At 37.4% G+C, this 14,215-nt stretch overlaps 1 protein-coding gene across 1 annotated transcript; it reads left to right on the top strand.

The window, feature by feature from the left end:
• The first annotated feature begins 1,755 nt into the window (after positions 1-1,755).
• Positions 1,756-8,585, top strand: LOC120108512. Its single transcript, XM_039122130.1, has 11 exons — positions 1,756-2,103; positions 2,211-2,313; positions 3,444-3,457; positions 4,340-4,558; positions 4,735-4,806; positions 5,122-5,211; positions 5,348-5,386; positions 5,521-5,625; positions 6,196-6,361; positions 8,023-8,132; positions 8,235-8,585. The coding sequence occupies exons 1-11, from the start codon at positions 1,885-1,887 to the stop codon at positions 8,319-8,321; spliced, it is 1,224 nt and encodes a 407-aa protein (XP_038978058.1). The 5' UTR covers positions 1,756-1,884; the 3' UTR covers positions 8,322-8,585.
• Positions 8,586-14,215: the final 5,630 nt, after the last annotated feature.

Here is a 14,215-nt window from a genome sequence, read left to right as displayed (position 1 = left end):
TATTGCTTTATTAATACCACTGTCTGAGTTATTGATATGTTATAGATGAGAAAGGATAGGATTGGCATGTTATGTAGGGATTAAATTTTATGGATGTGCGATTGTGTGCTACGTGCTTGGCACGTGCCTGCAGAATGTGACAGTATCCATGTAATAGATTGAAAGAGGACATAGAAAGTGAAAAGAGAGAGAGAAAGTTAAAGGGAGAATTGAAAGAAAGAGAATAAAGAGAAAAGAGAAAAAAACAAGTATATAATGACTATCGAGAAGGAATCAATGAAGAAAGAGCATGCGAGGGAACTGCCAAAAAAAATAGCAACAAATAAAGCAACCATTCTTCAAAGCAAAGAAATTGTCTCCAAATGATATACTGAGGTGGTTGAAAAAGCTAGGAATAGACACTTCTATGTGCACATTGTTGTAGCACTATGATAATTTTTTGGAAGCCCCGTACTCTATTGATAGCAAGTGATCACTCTTATTTATGATGTCTTGCCCCTAGAAGGTCCTATCTATAGTTATTACATTTCATCATCATCATCGTTTATCATGGTCCATGATTGTCAGCAATTTAGATTGGAAGTACACCCTTGGAAATTGCATTAAAGCTTGGATGCAGTCCTACCATTGAAAAGAAAATTTAGGGAGGCAGAGGATATGACAGTTCATTGTGAGTCAATAGCCATCCATGGACCAAGTTTTTGCCTCTAAACCGTTCCACTTTGTAGCAGTTTTTTTGGTTCTTCTTCTAACGGCTAAAAATATAAGACTCTTGGTGTCACTCAGCCTAGGGACTAATTTGATAGCGCTATATAAGATTAAAATGCTTGAAGAAATGGTTGCATGATTGTATAGGAGCCAAATACAAGATGCCTATAAGTATGTGTCAAATCTAATTCCAATTGCTTAGTGGGGACCTACGAGGAATTATACCCAACATCACTGTGCCAAATGGCCATGTACGGAGCTAATCAACGTCACTCGTTCCTATCATGGTGCACTGAAATAAATGTTTGATGAATGAAATTTATAAAAAGAAGCGGCTGTGATTGACTGCATACATAGCCATGTGGTGCATGTAGAGATAGAAAATGATACTAAATTTTCTGAAATAAAAAGTCAAAAAAATTAATAGAAAAAGGAACAGAAATGCTGCCAAGTTTTCACTCTCTTCCGAATGCATTAAGTTCTTCAAATTCTTTTTTCCTATATCCTTAAAATTCACCAGCTTTCTATCAATTGCCAACAATTAATAGCAGGAAAAGGATTCAGGAACAAAACTGAAGGTAACTTATATATCCAATTCAGCACTCAAAATTTGAGCAAACCAGAGGTATTTTTACGTTTTTTAACCGCTACATTTGTTAAGACTCAATGAAGCCGGATACAGGAAGCTGTATTCACGTACAACAGAAGTTTCTATATCCACTGTTTAAATCAATGGGCGTGACGTTTCTTTAATCTGAAGGCCACAAAGGTATATGGCCTCAGCTGGCGGCAACTTGTTGCACTCTCACGTGAACCCACTCTCTACTTCAGACAGCAGACGGAGACAAAAAGAGGCATGCCATCCCTGTCCCCCGAGACCACTCACCCAAACCAAAAGCAAATCAAAGCATGACAGCGCACCAAGTCCAGCCCGGAATCCAAACCAAAAGGAGATCAGGACGAAAAGAGTCCGCCATCCTCTCCGAGGCACGGGCGCTTGCATGGACTCCTCGGGTCCTTCTGCCTCTCCCCGTGATAAATTAAACCCCTAAACCCAAAGGAGAGCAAGAAAGTTTCCACCTATCCGCACCACCGCCGAAAAGCTTCCACATCTCCTTCCATCATCTAATTATCGTCCAAGTTGAAGGAGGCGCTGGTGCCGAGACACACAAAACCATGGCTTCTTCTAAGCCTCTGAAGAGGTCTTATTCCTTTTCTGTATTCTTCTTCTCCTTCTTCTTCTTAGTGTTACAAGCGAGAGGAGCAGCCAAGACTGTTCCGGTGGTGGGAAACATCTCTAAAGTGGATGACGCCCAGCTATTCCACATATACTACGGGCAGAGCTTCAAGGTAATCAAGAACAGCATTGATGGGAAGAGCTACCTTCTCATGCAGGTGAAATCTTCTAGCCTCTTCCTTGCTCTGCCTCTACTTAACACGAAAACATATAATACATGTTGGAACTTGACATCTATGCGTATGGGTGTCTGTGTGAAACAAAGAATAATTCGAGGATGGCGTCACGAACTAAGTACTGCACCGGGAGGATCAAGTCTTTTGTGATCCCACTCTCCAATTACTCTGTTGACACTACCAATTTTCCAGGTACGTGTACAAGATTGTACTCTATATGTTTACTTTGTTTTGTTTTAATTTATTTCCTTGCACATGCTTGTAATCAATAACTCCATGATGCTTATGTAATGGCCGTTCTTAATAGTTAGAACAGGCCGTGGGACAACGGCATTAAGGGTTTGGGCAATTAAGCTAAAATATTTTGAATAGTACTTCGAAGACCTCTTAACTAGGGCAGAGCCATGATCCCATTTGGACCTTATTCTTGAGACCCCGAACCTGACCCAGACCCATAACAGTTTATATGACCATGGCCCTAGGTTTGATACTGTCCTCCAAGTATCAAAAATCTAAATCTAAAGGATCTCAGTTGATTTTAAGGGCATCCTTCAAGTTATGATGTCGGATAGGTAAAACCATTTCAAGTTTCCTGAACATATTTAATTTTATATACATTGATGGCCCTTTGGACGAAAGCCTTGGTTTGTCCCAATTTTTTTAAATTTGGCAAAGATTTGTTTTACTCCATATTTTTGGAGTAAAATATGGGCCTGTCTAGCTATTGGACCAGCTTGACCATTCAATTTCCCCCCAAAAAGGGGAATTGAAGTTTGGTGGGGATCGTATCATTGCAAGAAAGAATGATTGATGTTCTTTCACATCATCCATTGGATTGTGCAGGTCGTGCCTTGTAAGATCTCAAAGCACTCCGAACTCCTTCATTCACCTACCTGCACAAATCTTGAAGCAACCGTTGCACGATTCAACGGTGGATCCGTGTGAAGGAAGATAAATCATTCTTTTGCATGAAAGATACAATTTGAACCCATTGAAGTTCAACCCTTACATTGATTGCTATTTTACATTTAGTTCTTGCTGACCAAAAATCTTGTATCTAAAAATTGATTCTGATGGTCATTTGATGTTTATTTTGCTAGTCAGTGCATAAGTGTAAATAAAACAAATATAACTGTGCATAGAAATAGGCTTAATTATGTCCATGGACTAAATATAATTTGTTAACTGTGAAATGTATACTAGCTTTTTCTTTTTCATAGTTTGTCTTGCCAATATTTTTGTATTCTGCTTTGTCGTTGTACCATTACCTACTCACACTACATGGCAATTTTAATCTACTGTTTGTTGATGGATTTTTACAGTGTCATTCTTCGAGGTGAGGACTGCTGCTATGTGAATGAGTACTTTCTATCAGTTTCTCAGATTATACATTTCTTTTCTAATGAAGAATGTCTGCGGGATTGCCCTTTGATCTTCTGATCATCATGCACTTGACTTTCATTTACCTTCCTGTCTTTTAACTGCCTCATGCCTATTTTGATGGTTGTAGGAGCATGTCCTTTATTATCTTCTTTTTTAAAAAATTTAAAAACAAGGACTGGCAAGTGTTTAATTATTCTAGTACCAATAACTGAATTGTCCCATTTTTGGGCATTGCTCGATCAAGCTACTTACAAATCTGAAGTTTCACCACTGCCTAAAACTGTAACTCTAATATTTTTTCTTACTCTGATCTCAGTCTCAAAAAGTTGTAAATTGATTTTTTTGGTAGTTTGGCGTCATCTTTTTAGTAGTTATAGATTATTAAGGAAATAGCTTCCCAAGTAAAGAAGCAGATAGGCTTTCTCTAATCATTCCAGTTGTTTCAATTTATCTACTTGAAATAAGTAATTAATTCTTTAGATATTTGGAACCTATGACATTTAACATGAACAGAGGAAAGGAATTATATGATCTCCTGCTGAATATTGCATTTGGCTAGTCTAACATACCTTTCCTAGTCTGGCTTTTTTTGATTGATGGTCATCCAACGAGTGGCAATTATCTCATGACATAATTGATTAGAATTGGCGTACAACTGCAATGTCCATTCTCAAGCTTAATCTTTGCATGGCCTGCTGATGGCTTCACAACCATATGGTTTTAAACCACTTTAATTTGATTCTTTGAAAAAATTTCATCGCCATTGTTAAACTTGGTCTCCTCTCACCATTTCTTTTCTGTTCTATACCACTAACTTTCTTTAAGAAATTTGCAGTTGCTGGGTTTGCTAGATAGCTTGAAGGGCATAACATCAGATCAAGTAACATCGCAATGTATACTGAAGTCGTTAACGAGTGGCAACATCCAGCTTGTTAACCGAACAGATATACAACAACTCTCACAATTCTCCGCACACTTCATAAGCAATGTAGATGCAGAACAAGCTTGCAATTTTGCAGCCTTTGTACCTATGGATGAGAGCTCTCCTTTGCAGGTAAGAACAAGTATATCTTCTATATTTGCATATGCAGCGATCTATTAGAATGTATGTGCATCAGAGGACCATTATTTTTTCCACAGGCTAAAGTGCATCCTGTTTCATATATGCACATTTATGTGTGAAGTGACATATATCTAACAATAACACTGTTCTCTGATGGATTTCTTAAGAGGGCAGAATGGATCAAGTACTTGGCAACGTTCACAAACTCAGAAGCCCGTGCCAATTCAGTGTATGATGCAGTTAAGTCTAGCTCAACTTTCAACTTTTGGTTTTTATTGAATGCAAAAAATTCTCTATTTACTCATCATGCACTTTACTTACAAATGCATCTAATCTGTAAAAATACATGCCAATTTGATCAAAAATATCATACTACCGAAGAATAGGAGAGGGAGAAGGAAAAAAACATGATGATAGTGATGCACTACATTCAGTCAGTTGTTACCTACAAATGTGGTCCTTTTCTTTAGGGAGAAAAGTCAGTATGGGCCTCAAACATTACAAATTTCGATTAACTTGGAAAATCTTTATCTTCAATTGATTGTCCATTGCAGGTTAAAGCAAACTACAGTTGCTTAAGCAAATCTGCAGCAAACCTTAAATCCCGATTCAAACCTGTTGTAGCTTGGGTGGAGTATAACCAGGTATACCATGACATTGCCATCATCTTATGCTTTTCAGACATGAAACCAAAAAACCTATTTTCAACTTTCATCAATAAAACTATGTTAATAGCATGAGGTGAGGCTTATGTATTTACTTTTCATAATAATTTTCTAGGGTATATGGTCTTTTGCTAAAGAAGGTTACAAGTTGCAGGTAAGATCTTTTGGGAACTTGCAGAGTATTTGCATGCAGATACACATCAACACATGCACATGTATGTAGACACAAATAGAAGGTTTTGCATATGCTCTTGGATGGATAAAAAACCCACATTGTTCATTGAGCAGTATGTGACCGATGCTGGAGGTGAGAATGTGGATGATACCATCACTAACAATCTCTACAATGTTTCAGATCCAGAGGATATGGAGAACTTCCATGCCATCCTTTGTGTAAGTTTTCAGCAAGTGCTTTTCTTTATTAGACCTTAGACCTGGAATTCTTGTCCTATAAAGCTGAATGAGGATGAAACCTAAGTAGCGGTCTATGAAGTAAAATGTATTTTTAAATAAGTTAACAACTGATATAAACGAGAACAAGATTTTTATGACCTTCCTGCTATTACCTGGATGGTGGGTTTGATAAGTAGAATTCCTGCATTTCGTAAAATTGAAAATCAATTTTCCCACCTTTTGTTGAAAGATCACAGGTTTCTCTGCTGTGAATCAGACGAAAGTTTTTATCAAACTAGATCATATAGATGGACTCTTAATTGGTAATGGATGCAAAAGTACCCAAGAAATGTTGCTAATGGATGTTGCAGAATTTGCATAAGGGCCACCTTGATTCAATGGATCTCAAAGTTCCAGCTGAATTGCATTTAATGTTCAATGCATTTATCTCTTTCCATATTGACAAAGCAGGAATTCTGTACTGACTAAACTTCACTAGTGACTCTAAAACAATTTAAATGAACAGCATAGAAGGCTAGCTGAACCAAATGATTTTGTGTGTATCATCAGACTGTGGACGTGGTAATTGATCAAACATACGTTTTGAAGCCAGCAGAGTACACACTATCAACATTCCTTGAGAACATGGATATTGAAGACAGCTCATGCTTTGGCTTTATCACCAATCAGAGCCTGTGGAGATATGATAAGAGAATGCGAGATTCTGCAACACTTGGTAAGATTGGTGGTTAATAATTACATAATCTAATAATTGTTAATGCAGGTTCCCAGTTTCTCCTGCCAATTTTTATACTCGGAAGTAGATGCATGGTTTATGAGTTATTAATTGTTTTACGGATTATATTAATTATCTCTGAATTCTTCTTCCTTCTTACAATCCAAATTCTCATCAGTCCACGTTAAGGTCTAGATAAAATGTAATCTGTAACCTTACTGGAATTGAATCGTGCCAGTTCAAAACTGTCTACAGAAATATTAAACTGTAGATTTCGTGTATAGGTATTGTAATGCAAATAAGTTGGATGCCACAATTCTTAAAGTCACATTTGTTCCTGCTTGTAGAATCTAATGACCCAAATGTTTCTCTGTATTCTGAGGACTCAGAAACAACATTTTTGTTGTAATTACTAATTGAATAAGACCATGAGCAAGTAAATTGCAAATTTTACCAAACAAACCAATGTTATGTTGTTTTCTTATTCATGCATTAAGCAGCTAATTATCGTTCATCTCACCTTTTTCTTTATATGGTCTCTGTTTTATTTTCCAAACCATTTATTTCTTATGTTCTGAAGCTATTTTCCCGTGCATACATTTGAATTAATATATATTCTTTATTTTATTGTAAAATGAGGGATCTGCTTTAAATTTTGAAATGTATCTACTAGAGTCGGCAGAACCGATACTGGGCATTGTACCAGTTGCCCAGTAGCATAGTCGGTACGAACCCGTGCCATGCCGTGCCGGGCTTGTACCGACACAGTAGAAGAGGCGGAGGAGGGAGAATGAGAGAGAAAAAGAAAGAGAGAAGGGGGAGGCCAAGGAGGCTAGTGGAGGTCGGAGAGCTGTCGCGCAGAGGAGGCAGAGGCTGTAGAGCCGCCGAGAAGCCGTAGAAGAAGGGCTCTGCCACTTTCACTTAAAAACTCTAAACATAAAAAGCGCCCCTCATGCCTCTGTTTCAAACGAAACAGGGGACTGAAATGGGCCCCTCTTCCGCAGCTCTCCTCCGTGTGGCGGTTCCCTGGCCGGCCTCGACCTTCCTCTCCCGCTTTCTCACTCTTTTCGTCTTTTTCTTTCGTCTTTGCCTCCTCCAGTGCCGATCTCGTTTTCATTGCCAGAATTGTTCCGGTCCACGGCCGGTATAGCTTGGAATGCCTCGAACCGGGCGACGGTTCCACTGACCTTAGTATCTACCATCAAATTCTGATGAAAGTGATGAATTCTGAACTTGAACCAGAAGCAATTGAAACAATAATCGAGATGACTTTGTTTCGACTTTCAAAAGAGGGCTCACCATCTTATATGCATCAGCTGGCTAAGTTTTGACATCATTTGGATGCACAACCCTACTGCATCTGTCCTCAAGTTACAATGTTTTATGTGACTAAAACAGCATTCATTTCTTTTTTATTAGAGAAATAAAAGTACATTTTATAGCATACCTTGGAACCATGAAAATCTGGAAACAATGTGCTTAATATTTTACTTTTAGAGACACATAATTTCAATTATGTGTACAATTATTAGAATTTTCATTGAATTTACATAATGCCCCAACATATTGGTTTGTACAATACTTTTCTAATTTTTTATTTGATGTTTTCCATGTTTTGAAAAAAAGTCCAATTATGCTAACAAGTGCTTGTTATTTGAAAGATTGGTTTGATGGAGCCCTTGCACAGCCCCAGCTGGTTTTAGCTGATCTAATTGAAGTGTTCTTTCCTACTGGGAACTACACCACCACATACTTCAGAAATCTTGCCAAGGTCCATCACTTTGCTTGACCTTCCCTTCTAATCCTAGTGCCTGTATGCCTCTTCATGCTTGCATTTGTATGCATAATTGTCTTTGTTTTCATTTTATATCAGGAAGAGGGGGTGACAAGTATTGGTCCTGACATGTGCGACAGAAGTACTTCCACACCCATGGAGCCTACCGTTGTGCCTTGCCAATGAAGAAACTGAACTTGAAGACAGTATTTTTAGATTATTCCTTAGTGAATTATATGGGTAGGAAGTTCAAGGAGGATGGTTGAAACTTCTTCAAAGTTAACATTGTTATGTTTTCATTTCTACAATTAGTATTTCTTAGGCAATATTGTGTTGGTAAAACTACCGTGTTTGACATTATTTAGACTTTTTACATTATGAAAAGGATTAGCATGTAACTTGAATCGTTAATAATAGCATTAGTATAGGCCAGCATTTGTTTGGATTGAAGACTTTGCTGCATCTTTTAATATCTATCCTTAGACAGCATTCAAAAAGCATTACTAGTCAGACTATTAGACTAGATGAGGAGCAGCTAAGAGTTGTTGTTGAGCAAGTTATGGGTAGGTTGGTAGCATCTAAAGCATTTCGGCAGGAGGAGAGTAGAATCCAAGATTAGCAAAGATTTCTGTAGTCACCATGTGGCATACTTTCAATGGATTAGAGATTAGAGCCTTATCTATCTTCATTCACTCAGATGATGGTAAAGTTGAGGTGAGACATATGATGATGAGTCAACTTTGGAGGACCATAGAGATCAAAAGGGAATGAGAACTCTGTAGAATTCAGAGCAGAACGACATTAGGAACTTCACCACTAAGACGCGGAGGATGGGAGCTTAGATTTAGGATAGCCTTAGAGAGGTTTGGGACTGGCCGAGAAAATCGACCTAGTCTCTCATTTCATTAGCTTTTACCCTTGTTGATATGATCGGGCGATTTGTCCAAGAGTTGGGACCACTCAACCTTTCTATCATCCTTTTACTTAGTTTGGACCCTTCAGACCCTCTAGTTTAGCCCCTGGATCTAGGTGCTCTACCATCCATCATTCCTACCATAGTTTATGATCCTCTGAGTAGTCATTTAGGAGTTCCTTTATAGTGTCTAGATACTTCACCCTAATAATCTCGGTAGTTTATTTGCTATGATGTACTGGTTTCCGCAACATACGTCATTTTTGATAATTTCTCTATTGTACATGTTATAGTACTAATGAAGCTACTTGCCTTACAATACTCCGTTCCTCAATTCAAATGCATGTTTCTTTCTGATAACAACAAAAAGGGGAAGAGATGGTACAAGTATTGAGAAGAGAAATAAGAAGAATAGAGAAAAGAAATAAGAAAAGACATGAAAAATATGACTGTAATCAAGAGCAATCATTTGAACATTAAAAATAAGACCTAAATGAACCTTCAAATCGGTTGGACATTGACAATAAGTTGGTAATATTATAAATAAATTGTTGGTATCAAGAAAATTAACTTATTTAGATACCATGTTGGTAAATCATTTTTTAATAGTGAATATTGATTATTTTTATCCTAGCACACATTGTTTTATCATAGTACTTAAAAGTTGTCATTATCAAAAAGGGATAGATTGTTGACCTAAAATGTTTGATTTTGATTATACAAAATATTTGAGTAAAAGTTTACTAGTTGTGTTTTTGGAATTCTTAAGGATGCATTGAGGAAGTAAAAATAATCTTAAAATAATTTAAACATATGAAGAAGAATTCAACCTAAAATGCTCAAGTTGGAAAGGATGTGAAAAGTATTTATAAAGTTTTGTATTAGACGAGCTTTTCTTTGTTTTTAAAATCGCTGAATTTTCAGTTTCTTCCTTTGGAAAAGTCAGAAAAAATAGTATGAAAATCTTCACTGACAACATATGCATGCTTTTGTAGGGTCAAGCAGAACCGTTGTTGCCTAATGGGAACTTCCCTCATATTGCTATCAATGTCTTCATGTCGCATGGCCTCTTAACATTACACCACTGAATCCCCAATCCTTTGCTTGCTGTCACCAATATCCACTAATCATTGTTTTCAGATACGGTTGCCGATTGACATTTCTTCTAATTCATCGCCCCAAGTCATGAGGAACCAACCTTTGAATGCCCATAGGCTTAGATAGAAGATTTTAATTATGAAGGGTTTCAAGAGTCAACCCCAAAGCTACATGAGCCGACCCTAGCACAGTGGAGCAACCATGTGCACTTTTATGAGTCGATCCAGGATCAATCGAGTCAATTATAAAATAGTCTTAGGCAAAAGACAGAACACAATAAAAAATAGTCCCTCTGCGAGTCTACCCAAGCAGCTTAAGTTGACCCCTATTGAGCATGAGTCGACCCCAGAATGACCCCAGCGAAAGACAGAATATAGTGAAAATCAATGCTTTCTCAAGTCGATCTAAGAAAAAGAAGAGTTGACCTTTGAAGATCATGAGTCGACCCCTCTGTGTGTGACACTTCAAACAACTACTTTTCTATGAACTTAAAATAGGTTTTCTCGCTCCTACTTGCTATATTTTCCTCTCTAATGGCTATAAAAAGTTTTCCAACTACTTTTCAAGATATAAATGCTTTGGGACATCAGAAGAAAACAAGAAAAAACGAGGGAAAAAGAAAAGCATATAGAGAAGTGTCGTTAAGTGAGAGAGCATTCAAGATCACATTCACCCACACTGGAGAGCATGAAAGTAAAGCTTCCAAGCATCCAACAAGAGCATTACTACTACCAACACATGCTTCAACCACTTCAAATCAACTCACCTTAAGAAGTTTTTCATTCATTGATTGTATTTTTGTGTTTTCGTTATAACAAGTTTCAAAGGGTTTGAAATTTGAGGCAAAGCTCCATCAAAACCTTGAATTGGATTGTGTGTTATAATCATACCAAGGGAAAGCTTTGATTGGGGTGGTTTTTTGGTTGATTTCTAGCGAAAAACAACTAGGTTTGTTTGTGAGCCGGAGTAGAACAATCGCACTATAATCTTTGATAATACGAGAGTGAAATTTTCAAGAAGGATGCCTCAAGGAGTGGACATAGGTGCTGAATTTGGTACCGAACTACTATAAAACTTGTGTTTGTTGTGCCGTATATTTATTCCATCTTGCATTCAACACTCAAATTCTATATAGACATACATATTATCATTTACTACACAAACACTTTTGAGTGTTTGTTTTTCAATTATAAATAATTATAATTTTTTAAGGACTTAATTCACGCTCTTCTTTTGGGTTGCATCTTTGGACAACACATTATCTATACATAGAATTGTAGACGCATGGGTAACTGTATATGTCAAGTGTTAGTTCTTGCCCATGCCTGGACTCCACTTTTTGGTAGTTTCAACCACTGGGGCTACTATTCTCCCACTTGCCCCATCTTGTTCACTATCAGATCTTGTACTACTTTCAATAATTGCTTAATATTGTATTGCATCATGATCCTTTTTGTTAGGTCAATTAATAAAACCCATAGTTCACCGGCATGTTCTGACTGATTCAACATGACTCTCCACTCAATCTCTCTAACAGCTATTTAGTCTGTTGTTCTCCTCACTCAATTTGTTATGTGCCATGCTTAAGCCACTTCTTGGTTGCTTGGCTCACTCTTTTGGCAAGACCAAAGCTTCCACATTGAAATACTTGGCTTAGGTACATGATTTGGGGCTCCCTTTGATTTCTAATCTCCCTTTTGTCCTATTCTATAAACACTCCCACTTCATATGAAAGCTTCCTATTCTTTCCGATCAAGTTTGCTACCCAAACACTTTTCCACGTAAACAACATGTTATTGTTTGTTGCTCCTAGGAACTAGCCAGTCCTAGGCGCCGAACGAGTAAAGCGTTAGTGCTAGAGAACTCGGTGATCGACTGCTTGGATCGTGTCGGGTTGAGACCTGATGCGAGAGGCAGTTGCGGGGAGGCTGGTTTGAAATGACGCTCCAACTAGAAACAACATAAACAAGGAAGTCCTCTTGCCTGGGTGTATTCAGTGAGGAACCCTCTGATGCCTAAGTCAGGATGATACTCAGGGGACAGGAGGAAGCTCTCAATAACATATTATAGTCAGGTTAGCTTTGTCAAAAATAATTTGTTGGTTATTCAACATTATATTCAATTGTTCATAACTTAACGTAAATTTGTTGGTTATTCAGCTTGTTAACTTCTTTGCTCAGATTCCAATTTTCTTAAATTAATGATTATTTTGCTTTTGATTTTTTTTTTTCAGTGAAGAGTGTTTGATTTTTTAGTTTAAGTTCTGTTTTTTAAATTCATCTATTAAATTGTAAAAAGCATCATAGTTTTATCAAAAGTGAAATCATTCAAAGGTATAGAATTTACCTTGACTTTACAAACCATGAGTCGTAGATTGGCTGTTTGTTGGATTTGTCCTGCTGTTTTTGATTCATTGCCGTCACCCTAAGCAACGACCATTGTCGTCACTCTAAGCAACGACCATTGCCTTCTTTCTTGACTTTTTCAAAGCCTTCTTTAGTAATAGGTAGTTTGCTCTAAAATCACCAGGCTTATACTCATAGCATATTAGCGGTTCTTTTTTTTTTTTTTTTTTTTTGCTCTACTTCTTAGTCAAAGGTCTTTTTTTTATCCTTGCCTTCTTCTCATAAACTTTCTAAATCTTCTTGTTAAAAGGGTTATTTCCTCCCACCCTCTATATTATCAGATTCTTCGCTTTTATCTTCTCGTTGAATCATTGACTTGAGAGCGGTAGACCTTCTTTTCTTTGATTCATTCCCTTCTAGGCTGTATTTCATAGTTAGCTCAACGACACATTAACGCTATGGTTGTGGCATGTTAGCGACAAATCAATGTCACATCAACAGCGTGTCCGCATTGTATCAACGACACACCAGTGCCACATTATCATCAGGCCACAGCAATGTCATCGCCACATTAATGCTGACTTACTAACACGTCTATTCCACGTCACAGACACACTGTGCAACCGTTTCCAATACTTAAACACCTGGAACTTGAATGGAAAAGAAGGTACAGTGTTTATTTAATTTATGAATTGTGCCACTCTATTCATTAGATGATAGTTCTCTACCTTCTTTTGAAACTGATTCGACCACCAATTTTAGGCCCTTATAAGTTTCTCGTTTCTTGGCCGATAGGACGTGTAACCACTCCTTGGCAATCTCTTGAATGGATTTGACTGACAATTTCCAGGATTGATCACATCCCAATAATCCATCTAATTCCTAAAAGTAACAACATAATATTGTGTAAAAAGTTACCATGAGAGACCACCAAGATCCTTCTAATTGCTAGGTTATGGAAAGCTGTTTAAACTGAACTTTTCAAAAGGATGTTTAACATCCCTAGAATTAGAGGAAGCATGAGCAAAAATGAAAATACCCATCATTGCTTTGATACCAATATAAAACAAAGATTAAAGATCGACCAAGCTTCGAGTTTTCTCTTGCATCTTAATGAAATCGATTGACTACGGGTATTTCACGTTCCCTTTCTCGTAGTGGGGTTGATCTACATGAGAAGAACCTTCTTCTCACAGCACAAACACCAATGATAAAGGTCGTTGGAGAAGGAAAGGGTTGGTTCTTGGTGTTGTCTCTCTCTTTCTATACACTATAGTTTTTGAGATCACACATCACGGAAGAGGGAGAGGCTGCAGTCTTATAGAAATGAGGAGAGGAAATTTATTAACATTGGGCTGGTTTTGGATGGTTGAAATTCTCTTTTATCCTCCTTCAAAAAAAATTAAACCAAGTCGGCCGGGTTGCGTCAGCCTATCATAGACACCCAACCACAAATCAGGTCTAACATTATCCAATAACCCATGCAAAATCAAGTTTAATGTATGACAATTAAATTCTTGTATACTTGAAATATTTTATGTTAATGTTTTGAGTAACCATAGCAAGTGTCTGGTTACAGGTAATCAGTATGTTATTTATAAGTTACAAATAAATGAAATATTGTCAGAACAGAAGGATAGGCCATGGGCTATGTCTTCAAGGTCAGGAGTCGGTGACTTTTGAAGCATAGAGAGCGAAAGCTGCAGCGAGGAAGATCATTTCCC

This window comes from Phoenix dactylifera, unplaced genomic scaffold, assembly GCF_009389715.1.
Source record: "Phoenix dactylifera cultivar Barhee BC4 unplaced genomic scaffold, palm_55x_up_171113_PBpolish2nd_filt_p 001370F, whole genome shotgun sequence".
In the NCBI taxonomy this organism is placed as follows: domain Eukaryota; kingdom Viridiplantae; phylum Streptophyta; class Magnoliopsida; order Arecales; family Arecaceae; genus Phoenix; species Phoenix dactylifera.
This window is presented reverse-complemented; position numbering and strand designations above follow the sequence as displayed.